Source organism: Perissodus microlepis, chromosome 22 (assembly GCF_051167445.1).
Source record: "Perissodus microlepis isolate ML-2025 ecotype Zambia chromosome 22, ASM5116744v1, whole genome shotgun sequence".
Taxonomy (NCBI): domain Eukaryota; kingdom Metazoa; phylum Chordata; class Actinopteri; order Cichliformes; family Cichlidae; genus Perissodus; species Perissodus microlepis.
In genome coordinates this window covers 17,630,336-17,650,183 of record NC_140481.1, presented here as the reverse complement: position 1 = coordinate 17,650,183, position 19,848 = coordinate 17,630,336, and the positions used below count along the sequence as shown (strand labels likewise).

At 43.5% G+C, this 19,848-nt stretch overlaps 1 protein-coding gene across 4 annotated transcripts in view; it reads left to right on the top strand.

Moving 5' to 3' along the window:
* The window catches only part of ripor2 (RHO family interacting cell polarization regulator 2), a 68,963-nt gene extending 49,842 nt beyond the window's left edge, over positions 1-19,121 (top strand). For 3 of the 4 annotated variants that reach the window (XM_084918485.1, XM_084918483.1, XM_084918484.1), the window contains exons 3-22: positions 211-366; positions 1,181-1,259; positions 1,569-1,592; positions 1,802-1,855; positions 8,702-8,851; positions 9,292-9,355; positions 9,696-9,739; positions 10,035-10,160; positions 10,247-10,395; positions 10,967-11,096; positions 11,933-12,691; positions 12,842-13,026; positions 13,275-13,437; positions 13,560-13,692; positions 13,944-14,105; positions 14,448-14,621; positions 15,298-15,500; positions 15,585-15,668; positions 15,769-15,859; positions 16,753-19,121. In XM_084918485.1, the coding sequence (XP_084774611.1) occupies positions 211-366; positions 1,181-1,259; positions 1,569-1,592; positions 1,802-1,855; positions 8,702-8,851; positions 9,292-9,355; positions 9,696-9,739; positions 10,035-10,160; positions 10,247-10,395; positions 10,967-11,096; positions 11,933-12,691; positions 12,842-13,026; positions 13,275-13,437; positions 13,560-13,692; positions 13,944-14,105; positions 14,448-14,621; positions 15,298-15,500; positions 15,585-15,668; positions 15,769-15,859; positions 16,753-16,853 (3,031 nt within the window). In that variant the 3' untranslated portion in view covers positions 16,854-19,121. Of the gene's footprint in view, positions 1-210; positions 367-1,180; positions 1,260-1,568; positions 1,593-1,801; positions 1,856-8,701; positions 8,852-9,291; positions 9,356-9,695; positions 9,740-10,034; positions 10,161-10,246; positions 10,396-10,966; positions 11,097-11,375; positions 11,523-11,932; positions 12,692-12,841; positions 13,027-13,274; positions 13,438-13,559; positions 13,693-13,943; positions 14,106-14,447; positions 14,622-15,297; positions 15,501-15,584; positions 15,669-15,768; positions 15,860-16,752 lie in introns of all 4 variants that reach the window. The other variant, XM_084918486.1, reaches the window with a different exon arrangement.
* Positions 19,122-19,848: the final 727 nt, after the last annotated feature.

The window sequence follows — 19,848 nt, the reverse complement described above, 5'->3', positions numbered from 1 at the left end:
TAGAAATATAACTCCTTGCTTTTATTGGCAGCTGGTGGCCTGACACTTGAAGTGCTGCAGAGATCCTGTGATAAATATTAGATAAATATAATATGGAAGGTGGTGCCTTTGGGCCTGTGCGATGAGATTTAGGAAATTCTTGTGAGGCACAATCAGCAAACGGTAACTTATCCCGTGTTTGTGTGTGTGTGTTTGTCTGTGTGTGTGCAGATGTAACTCATTCATGGGGAACTCTGCAGTGCAGAAGAAGCCTCAGTCCAAGCCTAAGAAGCCCCACCTGTCAGGCCACAAGGGAGGCAGCAGCTCCAGAGAGCCGCAGCCCAAGAGACTGGAGGAGGTTTACACAGCACTCAAACAAGGCCTGGAGTGAGTAACTCATCCACTTGTTCTATGTACACAATTAAGTAGTTAATATGAAGCTAATTCACTTACAGTACACACTATGAAGTCTTCCAGAGTACCTTGAAATGCTCCATTCCTTTTTTTTCATTGGACAGCTGTGGACAAGCTGTAACTTTCCATCAATAAATGCTCAACCCAGGCTATTTTTTTCAGAGTTTCGACTTGGAAATATAAAAAGAAAAAAAAAGCCTCTAGATTTGATACTTGACACAAATTCTGAAACACAATAAGCCTTTCTATGTTTAATGCCAGATCTTTTAAAGTTAGTAAATATATAGAAGCCATATAGCAGATAGTCAGTAAGTACAATAAACACTGTGTTGTTCTTGACTACAGCTTGATTAAACAGATAGTATTATAGTATTATAGAAGTGCTGCTTACATTTCCCACACGGTGCATGTGTCACTCTTTCTGGCCTTAAAAAAATGTTGATGGTTGTGTTTTTATAATGGATGGAGTCTGGTCTTGTCATGAACTGTATATAAAGAATGTTTATGCAGTGAGTTTTCCTGGTATAGGGGCTTCCTGGGTAATTACCAGAAGCTTTAGTTTGTGCATTTACAGCCTGTTTGAGCTTGTTGACGTTTGCCTCTGAAAGCATTAACAGACCTCTGTGGATGTTTATGTTCCACATGTATTCTTTGGTGTCATTAAGTGATTTTGTAGCGGTGAACGTAACGTTAATGAGCGTCTGAACTTCTGCAGTCGTGTTTTAATTCACTGCTAGTGACTTGTTTTATGCAAAGACTGAAGTGTTTCTCTGTTTCCCCTGTGAAGTGAATATCTGGAGGTTCATCAGACGGAGCTGGACAAACTCACAGGTCTGATGAAGGACATGAAGAGAAACTCCCGCTTGGTGAGAAGTTACTCTGCATTAACTTACATCGTTCCTCGTAATGTTTACAGCCTGTGAGACTCACAGCTTAAGCCAAAAATGCTTTATAAAGAAAATGAAAAATTCACATATATTACATCAATTTTTAAACTAATGAACGCACACATGGAAAATATTTTTCATTGTTTACGCCATCGTGGTTGCCTGATGTGTGCACACAGGAAAAACTGTTTCTTCCTGATGGCAGATAAATGTGATCTTGGATAAGCTGTCCTACCTTTTAGTAACTCTGTAATTTCATGTGTGTGTCTGCGTGTGTTTTCTCTCCAGGGAGTGCTGTATGATCTTGACAAGGTAAGATGATGGGAGGGGAGGGGCTACTGTAACACACGCTCAAGTTTGGAGTTTATCGTGTGAATCTTATAATAACATATTTGCACAGAACATTGTATTTTCTGCACATTTTGTTGTATAATATGTAAGTCTTACCTTGTTATAATCTGTGGTGCCAACAAAAAAACAGATGAAGCCAAATTCTGAATTTTTGCGCTGTCTTTCTGCAGCAAATCAAAACTATCGAGAGGTACATGAGACGTCTGGAGTTTCATATTAGCAAGGTAAGGCTGTTCGGATTTCTTTACAGCTATATTTATTGTTTTGTCAGTCTCTAAACCAAAGAAAGTATTTGAGGCGATCTATATGTGAGTCTTTGGTTGGACTTTTTAATGTAAGTCTGTGGGGCATTTGTTTAAGAGCTTATTTTAAGTCTGAAACCAGTATTTAAGGCCTCATCCCATCCAAGCATTCACCCAGGAAACAGAGCGCTGATGCATATTTTTACCTGTTTCTAAGTAAATGTTCGATATTTTTAAATGCATCTATTTTATTGGTTTGAAACCGTATCGGTGCAGTATTAACTGTAGCACTCAGCGAGTTGGCTGTTCCAAGGTAACGACTACCTACCATCACATGAAAAGCTCAGAAAAATGACGTCTTGCGCTGTTTTGTTTTGTTTTTTGAGCTGTGCAAAGACTAAAGTGTGAAAGTAGCTGTTGATCATGACAGAAAGAAGCTACCTGCACAGCACTAGCATAAACACAGAAATCAGAGGAACTATTAAGGGCTAGGTGGAAATTGTTATCTATGGACAAAGTTTGGTTGTCATGGTCACACACAGTTTGCGTGCACTTGGTAAATCTAGTAAAAAAAAAAGTGATGCAAACTGGAAACGGAGAATGTTTGCCTTCAGAATGAAAGCTGTGCTTCACCACTACAGCTAAAATGTTTCAAAGTTTTACGTTGAAGGCTATTGTTGTCACACTTTTCCTGGTTTCAGCACCACTCGGAAAGTAGTTTGTGTTTGCTTGCAAGTCAGCGTGTTCAATGCAAACTATGAGTGACCACAGCAATCTGCTGTCAACCAAAGCAATTGCAAAGAGATTTTTGGTGCAACACTATGTCGAGGTTTCTCATGCACACATTGCTCAAGAGCAGCCTGCCATATTGGGTGTGATACAACCAGCGGTTGATTGCTTTGGTTGCTAGCTACAGTTGCCTGTAGTTTGCCTTACGACCAAGGGTTGCATGATGGTCGCAGACCAGTTTCTAGGGCTTGGTAAATGGTGCCTTTTTCAATACTTCCTGTATTGTCACAGTGACCGTGATGTTAATGACACACAGTTAGTGGTGTTGCATCTACAAAATCTCAGCAGCTCTTTGTGACCAATTTCACCTAGCAACCTCCAGCAACGACTCGCCAACCGATTAGAGAATACACCGCTTTTTATCAACCTTTGGCTCCCAGGATGTGACTGATATTTCTCAGGCCTTTGTGACTGAAGCGTAACTCTTAACAAAAACAAACAGACAGACAGATTTCTTAAAATGTTTGTTGTTCTCAAAACTTTTCTTTCAACCGGTTTCACGTTGAGTTTATTGAGTGAAGCTGCAGTTTTAGGCGTAACTTCACCTGCTTTTTTGCTGCCAGGCATTAGCTTAGCATTCCTGCTCTTCTAATCTGTTTATATATTAGGGAAGTTTCCAGCTGTTTCCATGGTTGAGGTAAAAACATCCTTTCTGAGGTTGCCAGGTAGGGATTTTTGGCCCCCTGCATCCTCTTTGTAGTCACCTCACAGGTTGCCATTTGGGGACATTAATCCCCTACAAGGTTTTGACTTTTCTTCCACATCGCCTTTTGTAGAGCTTTAATGGTCTTCCTCGCTGTGCGTCAAATCAGATGTGACAGCAGGCAATCAGAGTACACACGCCCAAACAACAGCGCAGCTCCAAAGGTAACCATGGTTACCCGGAGACAGAGCCTTTGAAGTCCTGATGAGCTGGATGGGGCCGTCTGTTGGGTGGCGTTAACCCTTTATGTTCACATGCATCTCGACTACAAAACCCACCTTCAGAACATTTGTCCCAAAAGCATACACAGGTAAACAACAATACAGCAGCGTGACTGCGATTCTGCGGGGATGAAGGCGACAGGGAATCTGGGTCAGGGCAGTTTGCAGCGAGGAGCGATTGACATGGCCCTCAAAGATGGGGGGGAAAAATGAAAGGAAACTCAGGAAGTGTATCTGCAGCTTGCTTCACTTTGACTTTGATAAGAAAGATAAAAGAAGTCGGCGCTTGTTCTGTCTTGTGACGGATGATGTTAAACAAACACGTACTGCTTAGCGTTATTCTTAAGCTCTTCTGTTCTTTCAGGCTTCATGCAAAAATAGATTTGAATGAAAGGGTAAATATTTGAAATAGCAGTGAAGTGTCTGATTTATCGTGCCATGTAAAAAACCTCAAAAGCTGAAGCGTAACTAAAATTAAGCCTAATACTCAATCAGTTTTTATTTATACTCACTATCTGACTTTGTGTAGCTTATCAGAGATAAAATAGTTTAAAGAAAAGACTCAAACTTGTGACTTGACAAATGGTTTGTCTTTATTTTTAAATTAATCAGATGCTAGTTTCTCTTCTAATTAAAAGTAATACAGTTGGTATTAAAGGGCCCAAAGTGTCCAGAGAAAACATCCTCTTGATCCATGTGATTGGCTGATTAGATACTTGCATCAACAAGCAGCTGACCAGGTGTTTCTAATGGAGTGGCCGGTGAGTTTGGAAAAGAAAAGTCATTTTCAACCCAAACATTCTTTAATCATCACTCACTTTCACAGAGGTGCATGTGAGAGCACAAATATCTGGTTCATTGGGCGCCATGTGTGCTGCTACCCACTGTACCCAGACTAACAGACATGTCTACAGGGGACTGTCACCTGCTGTGTGCTACATGTGTTCAAGGGCATCTTTGGCCAATGTCCCGACCTGATTTTTCCCGACATTGGGCAGAATGTGTGAAAATATAATGTAGAAACAACTTCAGCATCACACAGACTGACTTAAACTGTACGCATCAATAACCATAAGTAGCTGTAGTGGTAAGGACATAAAGTCTGAGGGACGTTTTTTTTCTATTTTTTTGCACCAAAAGGGACAGATGAGGACTTCAAAGCTAAAAGCAACATATAGGATGGGGAACAATAAACTCATCTGGACTACTCCACATGTCTTAAACACATGTACGTGATTGGTCAGTGCATGTGTAAACGAAACATTGTTCAGCAAAGACACTGCGAGTGAAAAAAAGAGAAAGAAATGGCGTTTCAGCAGCTGAGCTACAGTAAGCGTGAACATGTTTGTCAGTGTTTTTGCTCAGGCTCAGGCGTGTCTCTTTGTGTAGGACAGCTGCCGTGAGGGATGACTTAACAATCATCCATCAGCAAGTTGTTAGTTTGTGAGTCACATCAGCTCTGCTCTTTTGTTCCTGCGCTGCCTGCAGATGTCTGAGTAGTAATTGGCACACATGGAGGAAGCAGGTGGCACGATACAACCCGTATGATGTCCTGCATCATACGGGTTGTATGGGGGGGGGGGGGGGGGGGGGGGGGTTGGGGGAGTGGGTGTTGACCGCTGGTATCAGCAGGGCATCATTAAATAGACTGAAGGTGAGACGATCGTCTGCCAGACGTCTCCTCTTCCCCTGAGAGGGCGTGTGTGTGTTAAACACATGCCAAATTCAATCCAGAATGAGTGCGCATGCTTTACATGTGATTATTTGTAATATAGGGCATTTTCTGCTTTCCCCACTTCCCTTGAATGCTAATCTTGCCACTGGCACGCGCGCACACACACCCCCACAGCTCCCCAGAGAGCTTCATGTGTGTTTGAAGCTGTTTGGTGTGGCCCGCCTGTTTTAATCTGCTTATAATCACTGGTCCCCCGGCACGAAGTGTGTGCAAGTGCGCGAGGCGCCATCTATGATCCAGAATAATGGCCATATCTTAAGAGGATTGCTGCCATATCTGAAAGATTCACTGCTAATATCTAAAACCCCACGTTTTTAAATCATACGCACTGATGATAGTGAGATAATCCTTTAAAACGTTCAGCGATTCTTAATCACAGCTGCCTTTCAAACTACCAAGCAAATGTTATTAGGAGCGTTTTAGGAAGGGATGCATTCAAAATGGTTTCAAAATACAAAAAATTGTTATTTTACACCAAATACATAAATATGCAATATTATGCTCACTCTGAGCATAACTGATTCCCCAGTAATTCCAATAATCCCTCGGTCTCTGAGCCGTGCAGGTTATTTGTCATCGCAGCGAGCTGCAATTAGCACAGTCCAATAGAGGACTTAATTTAGAATACATTTCCATTTAATGTCTCTTAGCATCTGTAGAGAGGTGATTTAAAAAGGTTCAGATGGTCTTTACGGGCGGCCTGTTAAACAGATGTACTCTTCCTTTGATTAAAGAAGTGCTTTAAATGTTTCTATTTTGTTCATATTTTATATTTTTATTTTAATTAATGTTAAAATTACTGTTATTGGCATTGGTGTAACATTTCCAAAAGATTATTTTTATTCCTGAGAAATCTGCAGATTGTTTTTCTTTGTTGATCCACAGTGGGGGGTGGAAATGGATTTTTACCATTTGGGGAAGCTTCCATTAAAAGAAAATTGATGTAGTGTTTTGTTTTGATTTTTTACAATTTTTGTATATTTTGTACATTTGTCAAAATTACAACCATGTAATGTTTCAGATGTATTCTTTTTTATTTATGTTTTTTATTTTAGTTATTTATTTTACGGTTCTTGAATGATACATAACCGATGGAGACAAAGGGCAGAAAGACGGGGAGATCTCCACAGGAGCTGCTATCAGGATGTATAACACATGTCTGTCTGTCTGTGTGTATGCGCGTCCAAAAGAGCATCAGCACTTCTGCCGGGTGCAGTCCTCTCCTTCCTCCTGTGCTGAGGTTACTCTTGTTTCTTTGTGTTTTGCCTTTCATGTTTCTTTGGGTTTTTTTCCTCTGGGCTGAAATGTGCCCAAGGCTCAGCAATATGCTGACGGCCACCCTCTGGAGTGGAGGAGCCTGGCTGACCTTCAAAAGGACGTTTCCTCGAAGGCAGCAAAGGGCTTTTTTGTAATTGGGGACAAAAATTGGCTCCATTAAGCTGATAATATGATACGGCCGCTGATTGCCTCTAAAGAATGATGGCTTTTCATTAGGCAATGAATGCCTCGTTGTAGTCGTCTCTTTATTTATGTGAGGTGTAAAAAGTTTCCTTGGATCATGCACAAAAACACGTTTTGTGTTTTCCCCCTTCATCGTAAACAAAAACCGTTATTTTCTCAGAGTGCTGAGAATAACAGTTGAGGTTTGAAATTGTTTTCTAGCCGGCTCAGCTCAGCTGCTGCCGCCACATACATCACATACCACAGACAGACAGACAGACGGGCTGGGTCCCGGTTGAGGGTGGGGGGTGGTGAAGGCTTAGTTGGTATAAGGTGGAGTGGGTGGGTTTGTGCATATGTGTGTGTCAAAAAGAGTTACACACTCTAATATCCATCCCACCGCAAACCACTTTCACTTTTTTTTATTAGAAGCACTCCTTTGCCCACCCACCGCTTGCAAAAACTCGCTCTCCATGCACATGTCAGCACGTCGGCGCGTGCAAAAAGTCTGCTCTCACAAACAGGCTGGCAGCGTTCGGCTGATGCACAAAAGATACACAAACAAACAGTTAGATAAGCTGTTGGGACGACAGGAGCCAGAATGGCCCATTTTCTCCTGCTTCTCCCTAATGAGTGCCATAAAGAGCGCGAGGCATCAATATTTCAGCTCTCTCGTCAGGCGGCCGGAGATATTTCCCTTTGATGAGGCTCACCAGAGGTGTTTTGTTTTTTGCTCGCCTGCCGCTTCATCACATGTGAATTTTAGTTCAAAATAAGCCAAAAGATTCAAAGGACAGGACGCTAAAAATCTGGACCGCTGCTAAATGTTGTTGTTGGTACAATGGCTCTGAGTGAGTCAACCGCATCCTCAAAAAGTGCTGGGATTACAGCTCAGTGTTTCTTCATAATGACTCGTGTCTGTTTTTGGAGCCTTTTAAATGTTTGAATTTTAATGAAGTATGTGAAAAATTTAGGAAATACAAATATTGATGAGGAGAACTTGATTTTTAAAGAGTAGGGTTGGTTAAGGAGCACTTGTGTTTGGAAATGTGAAACAATTAAAAATGTTTGAAACAGCGTCATTATAAAGAATTATAATGACTTCATTACCAAAGCTTTGCTCATAATAAAATCATTTAAATCTGCTGTGCCTGTGGCTTCACGGCGGAGTGCATTTCTGTCTGTTAAGCTGAGCTTTTTGCTTCAGCATCATCGTGATTTGATTTCAGCTGAAACGCTGACATTTTAGCTCACACTGAGACAGCAGGATGTTGATGGAGTCGTTCCCTCTCCCTGCGGGTTTGGGTTAGGTCAGGCTAGTGCTGCAAACTGCAGTCGGGCAGACAAATGAGCTCTAAACCCCGTCTGCTGCTGCCTCGCCGTGGGAGTGTCCCACTGGGCTCGCAGACTGGGACAGTGCAGGCGTCGGGTTAGAGTTACACAGATATACAGCAGCTGCATGTGCCAGCTTACTTCAGGACATTTTTATCCATTCTTAGTTAATCCATTTGTCTCTCCTGTCGGTCTTGATGACTATCTTTCTGTCTGTGTGTAATGTCAGCCTTTTACTGTGTTTACTTCTGCAGGCCTTTTCTGTTTTGGACTTCCTGTACAGTCTTATTGACCATGTGATCAGATGTGTATCTGAAATAAAGTGTAAAGCAAAAGTTAATCATGTCTGTGCTTATTTCTGCTCTCGTTGCACAAGCCTGAAGCTGTGCCATCCGTGAATGAATCCCAGTGGGAAGCAAACACAGAGAAATTCACATGGCAGTTGGAAGTTTTTGGGAATTTGCTCCTTGCCCGGGGATGTTTTCATGTATATGGAAGTTTATAACTTTATTTCATAACTGCACAAGTTTCTGTCTCGTGTGTGTTACCCCGCCTGCAAATTCATGAGGGCCGATTAAAGATGGAGGGGACTCTGTGTGTGTGTGCAGGTGGATGAGCTATACGAGGCCTTCTGCATCCAGAGCCGTCTCAGAGAGGGTGCCATCCGGATGAAGCAGGCCTTTTCGTCCTCGCCCTCCACCAAAGGCACCAAAGAGAGTATCGCGGAGGTTAATCGTCGGTACAAGGAATACACCGAGGTACTCAGAGCTGTCAGCTGCAGACTCTTAGTCCTGTAAAGCGAATGGAGCTGTAAAAAGTAACTGTAATTTTAGGGTTACAATAATTATTATGACATTTAAACAGAGATATTTGCAGATTATATATAAACGCAGAACAGGGCGCATTAAACGTAGTCACGTCTGACAGCACCCACTCTAAGTATATGATACAGATTACTGCTTACAGGGATTTGTAAACACTAACCTGCAAAGCCAGATACTTACCTTTAAATCCCAATAACAAGCGCACCTGTCGCCACCTGTGCCGAGGGGTTAGACCCGCCCTCCCGTCTCCTCTGTAGTTTGGTGTTGACCGGCTTTGTCAGAGCCTGCAGAGATAACTTGATTATTGTTGTTGTTCTCGTTTTTGTGAGGGCCGTTTGTGTGATGAGTCTTATCTCTCTCGTTCCGTCCTCCAGAACATGAGCGCATTTGAGAGCGAACTGGAGAACCTGCTCGGGGAGTTTCATATCAAAATGAAAGGTGGGACGTGAATGATTTAAATGAGAAGTTAATGCAAGTTTAGTCATTTACACACTGGGATTATTTAGAATCCAGATGTTTTGGTGATGATTTTATATTCATTGGAGCAAAAATCCTAAGATTTCTCACTCATGGACCAAGTTAGAAACCCTGAATCCCTGAAAAGTCATGACAAAAATATGCTTGACAGTTAAAAGCAGCTTGTCTCATTGTGCAATAATTCATTCTGAATAAGAAAGTGAGGTAACGTTGCTTAACTCATTGTAACCTCCCCCCCAAAATGATGTTTTTTTTCTCTCCTCTTTGTGCATAATATAAATATGTCACTTCTATCTGACAGGTTTGGCAGGATTTGCTCGACTCTGTCCTGGAGACCAATATGAGGCAAGTTTATTTTCTTTGCCCTAACTGCTGACTCTTGGGTCTACTTTTAACAGGATTGAGACAGATAGACACAAGTGACTCTTTCAGCTTGAAACCGCTGTAATGATATTTATGTAGCAACAGCTTTGGCCATCTTTCAGTGAAACACCACTGTACACTCCACCCAGCTCCAAAGTTAGCACTTAGCTGGTTGGTTTAGTGAGACAAACAGTGAGCAGTTAAAAAAAATTAGCTTAGTAGTTCAGACATTATAAAGTTATGTGGTTAAATTTTTTTTTTTTGCTCCTTCCTTTAGATCTTCATGCGTTACGGTCGCCAGCGGTGGAAGCTGAAGGGGAGGATTGAAGTAAACTCCAGGCAAAGCTGGGATGGAGATGAGATGGTCTTCATGCCCCTCATTACTGACCTTATTAACATCAAGGTCTGTACAAACCCAGATAGCCTCGTGTCTAACACGTTGCGCTGTGGCACTGAAATGAGAAACAAACATAAGTTTGTGCCCATCAGGTGACGGAGCTGAAGGGTTTGGCCACACACATGCTGGTGGGCAGCGTCATCTGTGAGACCAAGGAGCTATTCACTGCCGTGCCTCAGGTGGTGGCTGTGGACGTCAACGACCTCGGGACCATCAAACTCAACCTGGAAGTCACATGGTAGTAAGTAGAAGCTCGCTGAATCTAACCGGTGTTGCACGAATTAGGGTACATAATGAGTTGGCAGATGCCAGATGGTATCACTGCTGGGTAGCAGGATTGTTCAGAGGTAGTCCAGAACTATTTTAGTCTTGTTGCTGGACCGGCCATATGTTTGGAGCATCTACAACGTTTGTTAGTGTCACAGCATTAAAGTCGGGGTCTGCATGCCTTGTGGGGTCCTGCCATCTGCTGGTAAAACATCATAGTAACACCCATTTCATACTTTGTTTTTACACAACCGAGATGCCTTGCTGTGGTCAGCTCCAGTGCCAGCACCAAATGTTTCAGTACTGATTTTCAAAAAGGAGCACCTCATCAATGATGTTTTTCCCAGCCCTTGTTGAAAACCCATCATGAAATATTGTTGTTTACACTGCAACAGACCACCTCAGGAAGTGGCTTGAGTGACTGCATCACAGTGAATCTTTGTGGTTGTTTACACCACATTTTAGGGCTGCCCATTTGTAGGTTTTTGAAACCAAATGTAAGCAGTGTTATTAAGAGCTTTGTCTTTTTTTATCCTCCTCTCCAGCCCCTTCGACGTGGAGGACCTGACTCTGTCATCTGGCAATGTGAGCAAAGCTGCAGCTCTCCAGAGACGAGTGTCCGTCTACAGCCAGGGCACACCGGAGACCCCCACCTTCCAGGACACCTCCTTTTTTGTGAGTCAAGCAAGTTGTTAGCATATTCTGTGATCCATAACACACTAACCCATGCACTGTCTGCACCGTGATGTAAATCATGCCCCATGTTATTTTTTCAGTTGATGCTTAAGCCGTGCAGGCACCACCCTTAAACTAACCCTCGCCCGTTTCCCTCCTTTTCTTTGCATATTCCCATTATACCCACACTCTGCCCCCATCTTGTATATCCTACATTTCACCCACCTGCCCTCAAATACCCAACACCCTGTCTTATTTCCCTGCCTTTACTGTGTAAAGAAGTGGCAGCCCTACCCTGTGGAGCGCCAGCGCTTCTCCTTCCTGCACATGCTCCGAGACACCCTGCTAGAGAAGCTAAGGCGCAGTCGTTCGTTTGGTGACCTGGCCTCACTGCGGCCAAGGCCCAAATCCAGTCTGGAGGTTTATGTGAGTGTGTTGTGGCCCCCGTGACCCTCCTAACCCGACTCTGTGTGCCCTCTTACCCCCACTGACATGATGGGGATGTAGTTCTCTGCTCTTGTGGACACACTTGGGTTCACTTTGTCCCTTTTTTTAAGGACTACAGAACGCCATGTGTGGCTCTTTGCACGTCTGTTTGCATGTTCGTTAAGCTGTTCCTATGTTTTCTGTTTATATTTTCCTCACTGTTCGATTCAATTTGGGTTCAGATCTGATCACAAGTATAGTATCAGTATAGTGTGCCATCGCTTTTTCTATCTTGGAAAACAAGAGGAGCTTCTTCTGCACTTTTCTGTTCTTCATTCACTGATTTTAGCCAGATCTCAGTCTTTTATCTTGTTTGCAGCACAGATTTATTCTCCTGTCTCTATTTTCAGTCCACACTGCCCGACGATGTCTTTGAGAACGGCGGCTGCGGTGTGGCTGAGTGCAAGCGTCTGTCCTTCACCTTCTCTGATACGTCTGGTTCTACGCCCAGCCCCAGCCCTGCCCTGAGCTCCTACTCCCCGGGCCAGTCCAACCCTGAGATTACTGTAACTCCTCCGGAAACCGAACCATTACCTACGCAAATCTTCCCAACTAGAGAGGACTCCATCGCAGAGGAACATTTAGTGGAGGAAGAGGAGGAGGAAGAGTACGAGGAGGATGGGGAGACGGGCAGTAGAGGAAGCAGGGGCAGCAGGAACAGTGCCAGCATTGCCAGCGATGAAGCTGAAGCGGCCGAAGACTCAGAGTGGGAGCGCACAGAGTCTCAGCGTAATTCTAGCTCCAACTGTGGTTCAGCTGCCCCGTCCTTGTGTTCAGATGGACAGCTGTCCGCAGTGGCTCCCGAGGATGTCTTCCTGGATCACGCCGACGAGCTGAAACCTGTGGAACTGGACACAGAGGAGGCGGGCAGCCTGACGAAGCAGCTCGTGAAGAGGCTGACTTCCTCAGAAATGATGCCGCCCAGTGGGAGCGCTGCTGAAGGTGAGGGAAGTCTGAGCTGGGCGGGAGAGGGAAGCAGGGCTTTCCTGGAGAGCAGCCTGGAGGAGGCCATCCACAGCCTGCTGACCAGATTAGAGTCGCTCACTCATCGCTGCAGAGAGCTGCAGGACCTGGAGCAGGAAGTGATGCGTCTGGAAGACCTACTGAAGGTAAACCCAGTCTCATTAACATCTACAGAAGATCTTGTGCACTAAAATTTTCAGAAAAACTGCCATCCTAGGGTTCATTTAAATTTTATTGTCTTGTTTGTCTTGTTTTTATACTCTTTGGATGCCCATCATCCTGTCTTTTCCCCCCAGTGCCGTCTCCCGGGTCACAGGAGTCGATCCTCTAGCCTCAGTCTGACTGTGGAGAGTGCCCTGGAGAGCTTTGACTTCCTCAACACCTCTGACTTTGACGACGATGATACCGGAGACGATAACGCCGTCATCAGCATTCCCCCACAGAGGTCTCCGATCTTTGATGCAGATGGAGAGAGGATCGGGTGAGTGTAATATTTTGCATTGGCTAAAACATTACAGTTTCATTTATTTATATATACACATGCAGTTTTTTTTTTAAGGTGCCATACCAAAAACTTTTGTGAGAACTTTGAAGTGCTTGGCAGGAAATGAAGAGTTTAATTCTTAGGATTCTTAGGACGACTGGACTTTTTAAAAACAAACTCACTACACGTACAGTCGGTGTGTTACCGCTGCCCCTCGGTGGTGACTCTTGTATGTTGCTGCTCAGGGCTCAGCATCCAGAAGCCAGAGGACACCTGAGCGAAGCCCTGACAGAGGACACCGGGGTGGGCAACAGTGTGGCAGGAAGTCCCCTCCCACTTACTACTGGAAATGAGAATCTGGACGTGGCTATTGTCATCCACCTTCAGTACTGCATTCACCTCATACAGGTAGAGCTCCTTCTGATAGTTGATATCAAAATTACCATTCATCCTGCTTAAGTAAAACACCAGCTACCTTCTGGAAATTTTAGCATCTGACATGTTTTCATTTTTTCTTGGTAACATGGCAGATGTTGACCAGTGGGGTCAGTGTCTGGCAGCGTCGCAGTGTCCTCCTCAAATTGTCAGGACAGACCCAGCTGCTAGAGGAGTTAGCAGAGATCAGCGTGGACAAACTGGGAGCAATAACATCTGCTGCTGATGGTGGGTATCTAAACACGTAGACCAGATTTCCTCCAACAAGGCCGCTGTCCTGCTTTACTTGTTTTTTTTCCTTTCTTTTCTCATGCTTCACCCCTCCAAGGTTGGCTCTGTAGTTTTTGCATAATCTGGAAACTTATCCCAAAGAACAACATACGTCTTATACTTTAAAGCAGCAAAACAAATCGTTACGGTGCATGAAGGAGGTTTGAGGGTTTGTGGTCTGACCTCGTGCTCTGCCCTGTTTTCCTCAGTCCTCCCGGGCCTCGTGGAGCGCCCCCAGCTGATGACTCTGTGGTCAGAGTGCAGCGGCTCTGAGGGACTTTTCCACACCACGCTGGACAGAGTGTTCAAACACATGAATCAGCGCTACACGGCGGTGCTGCAGGAGAACCGCCCACACGGCGCCGATACAGGTTCGCTCGTCCCTTCTTTGTTTCTGCAAACAGACCACGGGTTATACTTAAAATTTCATCTTCAGTCAGCGCTTCAACTGACTCACGTATTCAGGGTGTAAACAGGTTTTAATGTGCTCCTGAGGGGGAAACGAGACATCTGCATTTAACTGAGAATATAATGCAGCTGATGAAAATGGATAGAAACAAACTGGTTTATGTTATGAAGTAAACTGTGACTGCAGGCTGTGTGAACACGGCATTGTGATTTTTTTTTTCTTTGGTTTTTGTTGTATAGCTGAAACTAAATAATGTTATGCAGTTATCTTGGAACAATGCACTGATCTCTTCTCTCCTCTCCAGCGATTAGCATGGTAGTGGGTGAGATGGTGGACAGGAGCGACCTGCTGGCGGCACAGAGTCCTCCCGCTGCTGCGCTCTCTCAGGACGTCCTGACTGTGTTTCAGTTCTACAGCTACATCTTACAACATGAAGTCCAGGACATGGAGACGCACCTGCTGCACCTGGCCAGAGAGGGTGCGCAAAAGCTGTGATGCTTACATCGTGACACGAATTCCTCTGTTGTTGGCTGTGTCCTGTAATAACCGAATTATTTTCTTAACCTAAGTCGCAAAATGAGGATATTTTTTGCTACATGGCATATACGGCCACCTGTGCAAGTCCAAGATTTCTCCAAGTTAATCCAAATATTAGAGCTAACATTTTGATGCTTTATCCACAACATGGGGAAGAGCAGCGTTTCATGATTTATGAGATGAATCATCAGCAATTTGCAAATTCTGAGCTAAATCACTGTGACCTTTGCTTTCCACAACAATTAGTTAACACAGAAAAACGCAGCTTTCAGCTTTTCGTGTGTTTTGAAGCTGTGTTTTTTTCCTTTTGTTTTTTTTAATGTAATGTAAATGTGCCCGTCTCTAAAGCAGCTTCTGTTCTGGGTCAGTTTCTGTTGTTTAAATGTGCTATAGGCTATAAATAAAATTGACGTGACTGCCAACAGTATTGATGCTATCATGCTAGTATCAATCCAATAGTAATACCAGCGTTTGCATCGATGTATCTGGCTCGATCACCTCACCTCTAATCAGGATTTAGTAGAAAGGACGTTTGTGTGTAGATGAGGCCTGTGAGTGTTACAGCTGGTCCTATCCTTGGTTTAATCTGCGTGTGTCTGCGTTGGCTTCCTCCTCAGAGGTGTTTGCAGAGGTCCTGTGCAGCGGAGACTATTCTCGCTGTCTCACAGAACTGGAGGAGGTACCTTTGTCATCTCTCTGGCCTGGAAGCAGAACCCTAAGGGCCCTGGCATCCCTCCTCACTGCAGAGGACCCTCAGGTCAACAAGGCAGCCGCCGACTACCTCTCTTCTGGAGCGTCAAACAAGCACTTCAGGACCAGGGTGAGTAATGCTCAAGAGAAAACGGTAGGCGCACCATTTCTGCCTTTTGAGCCACATTTTTAATGGTTGTTTGTGTGTCTGCAGGCAGTGGAGTGCTACACCCAGGCACTGTCGGAGGCTGGAGTACAGAGTCAGAGGGCAGCCTGCTCAGCTCTCAGCTGTCTGGAGGTCAGTAGTTGTTTACTAAACTGTGCAAACAGCAGTTTTATGCAATAAAGAGAAACAAGTCATTTGGATTTTTACATTTTTATCTTGTTTGTGTGCGCAGGCAGTCGAGAGCATCAGAGCAGTGGTAGTGCTGTGCGATTCAGCCGACGAAGAGCTGCGTCACGTGGCCATAGAAACCCTGCTCACGTTTGGTGCGTAACAAATCCACTGCATTTTATACACAACTGCCATGAGGTCATTTACACACTATAGTGCTATTAAGATGTGTTTAATTGCAGTGTTGACTGTAAATTCCAAGAAAAACACGTTTTCTCTTGCTTGTTTTCTGGGGCAGATGTTTGAGCTTCAACACTTTCTCTGCAGACGCTTTAAAATCTTACATTGAAGGCAACTTTTCTCAAACGCCGAGGGTTTTAACTCCGCATGCAGATTCTTATATTTTCTTTTGCCAATTTGTTACGTCCTTCCTTTGCCTTCTTTCTGCCATAATCTTGATTGTGGGGATACGAATACTGCCATCTGAGAAGTAGGTGGTCATTACTAACAGAAGCTACTTTTAGCTGCTCCTTCACCACAAGAGATCGCCTCAGCAGGCAACGCTGCATGTTTGGTTTGGCAAAGCCCTTCCTGACGCAAATTCAAACCAGCGACCTTTCATTTGCCAAGTGATTTATTCTCACTAATATTTTTAGAAGATTCTGTTGCTCCTTCTGGCCTTCGTCCAAATTTTCATTCTTAACCCTTGTCAACCAGTTTTACCCGATTCCCAGCAAAATATGCAGGCATCTTGCTGGAGACACCAGTAAGTTCAGCGCCGAGTTTGATGCCATTTCAGTGAACATTGTGTGAAACAGTCTTTGTGAAAGTTAGACAATCCGAAAATCTGTGACAGTCCCACACACACTTAGTGAATGTATCTGTAAAGCTGTCCTCTCTGCAAAACATTCACTTTTTAAGTAACTGCGCATGAGGCGTTTGTGTACCATCAGTAAATTGTAGCTTTTCCCCGTTCTCCCCTTCAGTAGTTACGTGAAAGGTGACTGTGGACACATTATTTCTAATAATCTCTTTTTGCTGCTTGCAGGTGAGGAGGGGCGCCTGGCGTACGAGCAGCTGGACACTGTGCCAGGGGAGATGATCCGTCTGGGCACACGGCGAGGAAACGCCGTCACCACTGCCTTCTGAGCCATCACTGAAAAGAGAAACGGACTGCACCCGGACCTCCGAGGACAACACTTGCCTCCTTAGCTCAACCCACACAGCACACCTCACAGGGCCGTTAACGACTAATCTGTTCATCGATCTGCTTTCTAGCAACAACAAACGTTTTCACTTAAACTGCAGTTAATCACTGTTACTCACTGCCTCCTGAAAGGAAGTAACACCAAACAAGTTGTCTTAACCACAAGGACACACAACCTAGACCCCTCCTGACGCACGCTTACACTCCTCCTCCTCACCCTGCTGTCTGAGCCAGGCACACACCGGTCACGTTAAGTTGAATTGAAAAGCACAAATTTTGACTGGACACAAAGCGGCTGAGAGCTGCTCCAAAGACTGTGGAAATCAAGCACCGGATCTTCACCCTCCTGTCAAAAAGGCTTCCGAGAACACCCGTCTCATGCACTCTCTGAATAATCTCAAGTTTTACAGATTTATTGTACCACGCAATATACTATGATCTTTGTATAATCACTGTTAACATGCGTTCACCTAGATTAGAAGTGCTTTCTGACGCTTTCGGAAGACCTGCACTGTTGTAAGGCGTGTAAATACGGCTTAGTTTACACGTGATACACGTGGTTGTGTTCAAGACGTAATTTTCAGGGATCCTCGTGTGGTTGAAAGACCTGTGTGTTTTTTGGCAGGGAGGAACATTAATAAGATGAGGTCACAGCGGTCCAGGGGAGACGGGGGTTTAGCACAGTGCCCAGTGTTCACTCACGCAGCAGTTTGCGTCTGAGATTTCTCCTACTTGCAGTTTAACAAGTGCAATTTTTTCTGTACATATGTGATTTTTTTTTTCCTTTTTTTTGCACCTGGCTGACACGTGAAGCCCATTTGATATCGTCAGCTTTTGACCTTTTGAGCCTCGTTGTGGCTGAGCTGGCACATTACACAAATACTCTTTGTAAATGTATGTTTTGTTTGTTTTTCCTACAAGGTCAGGAGCCAGTCGAGGGCAATAAACTAGGCAGAGGACCTCATGAGAATGCACTTTCTCGGCAGTTGTGCAGAGAGGATGAGTTGAGGCAGCACGCGAGCTGATAGCAGGATAAGACATTAAGCTTTTGGCCTTTTCTGCCACACTTTGGGTCTGCTCCATGCAAACGGTTTAATGGGAACACTGACGCAGGGGAGGCATCTATCTCCAGCTTTTCTCATTGTAACTGTACTACTGAGTCTGGTGCTGCTGCACAGTGACAAAAATTAGAAGCTCACACGTCATATATTTATTATTTACTCCTTGTTATTCTAATATTCTGTCATGTTATTTTGTATTAGAGCAGACCACATTGTTATGTAAATGATTGTATATTTATGCTCTACTTTCAGGTCTGGTATTTGAATTAATGTCTTTTGTTTAAAAAGGCCTCTGTGTTTTTACCATACGACTCGTGTTTGATTATAATTGGAGTTTATTTTCAATTTAATTATATTAGATTGTTATTTTGGAGAATATTAAGATTTGCTAATAGTAATTATAGATTTTGTTTTCCCTAAAAGGTCCCCAAACTAACGGGGCATTTATATGATAGAGATGTTACTTTATTAAGTAGATTTACTATAACCAAAGGAAAAATCTTGGGATTTTAAAACGGTCTTTTAATAAGAGCTCATCCAGGAGAATGTATTTTCAATACAGCGTGTACATTTGGACCAGAACCCTCAGACTTATCTTTGGAAGCACAAAAAGGAAAAAAAGGCAAACCCGTAATATGAGGATCTCGTTACATCTGGTTGTAACTGCACAATCCAAAAGCCATATTAAAAAGCAAGCGGTTAGTATTTTTATGAAAGGTATTCTTTTTGTAATATAATCTGTAAATGCGTGAAGTTGATACTAAAAGTTGTTTCTTTTTTACTTTCATGCAGCCTTTTGCAAAACGTGGTCCAAATTTAAATTCCTTTTCGAGATGTGAACAGCATTACAGTATTTTGGTCCAGTAACTCACTCGGTGTCTAATTTTCTCTCTTCACAAACTCGCTGTTGACCTGTTTAACAAGTTAATTGGTGGACTGTTCAGTTCCTTAGCACCGTATATAATACAAGGTGGCAAAATGTGCACGTTTAATTTAGGTTTTAATAATAACTGCTGAAACTGAACTTCATCCATCTTCTTGGTCAATAGCTTCAGTACTGATTCATGTGGTTGCACACTGCTCTTCTCCGTCGTGGTTCCTCTGCTCATCAAGAAGTTGCAATAAAGTTTATTTTTGCATAATTAAAAACTGGATTTTTCTTTCCCCACAGAGTCCATCCATTCTCTTCTGCTTCTCCTTGTCAGTGTCGTGAGGGGGCTGGAGCCCATCCTGAGTCTTAAATAGAATGTTTTGTTTTTTTTAAGTCCTACTGCCGTTTTAAATTAATACTAATGTGTATATGCAAATCCATACATAATCGATCTGTTACAACTACACAGCAGCTAGATTTTATATGGAAAAGTGGGCGTACAAGCTTAAAAAAAAAAAAAAAGTCAGGTTTTAGTTCAGTGTAGATTTGACCATTTTATACTGTTAAGACATGACACAACCTAAGCCAGCGATGTCAAACTCATTTTACATTGTGAGCCACATACAGCGTACTCTGATCCTAAATGGGCCGGACCACCAATGTAAGTCAGTTTTTCCTTCCATAGCACAGTAACAAAGACATCTCTAGTTGAGGTCATTTGTGTGTCACTTTGCTGTAGTATGACAGGCTATCGGGGAGGTCTTTATCAGTGAGAAAAGCTGCAACGCGTATCAAAAGACAGACAAAAGTTCAAGATTCAGCCCAACACCACCCAGTGGACTGATTGGAGTCTTTGGCAGAGCCAAGTCCTGGGCATATGTTTGAAACCCCCTGATCTAAGCTTATCCTCAAGCTTAGTGTATACTGCAAACACTGCAGCATAAAGGTTGCACAAATGCTCTTGCCAAATTAGCAGCACATTCGAGTGTTCTTACTTCAAGTCTA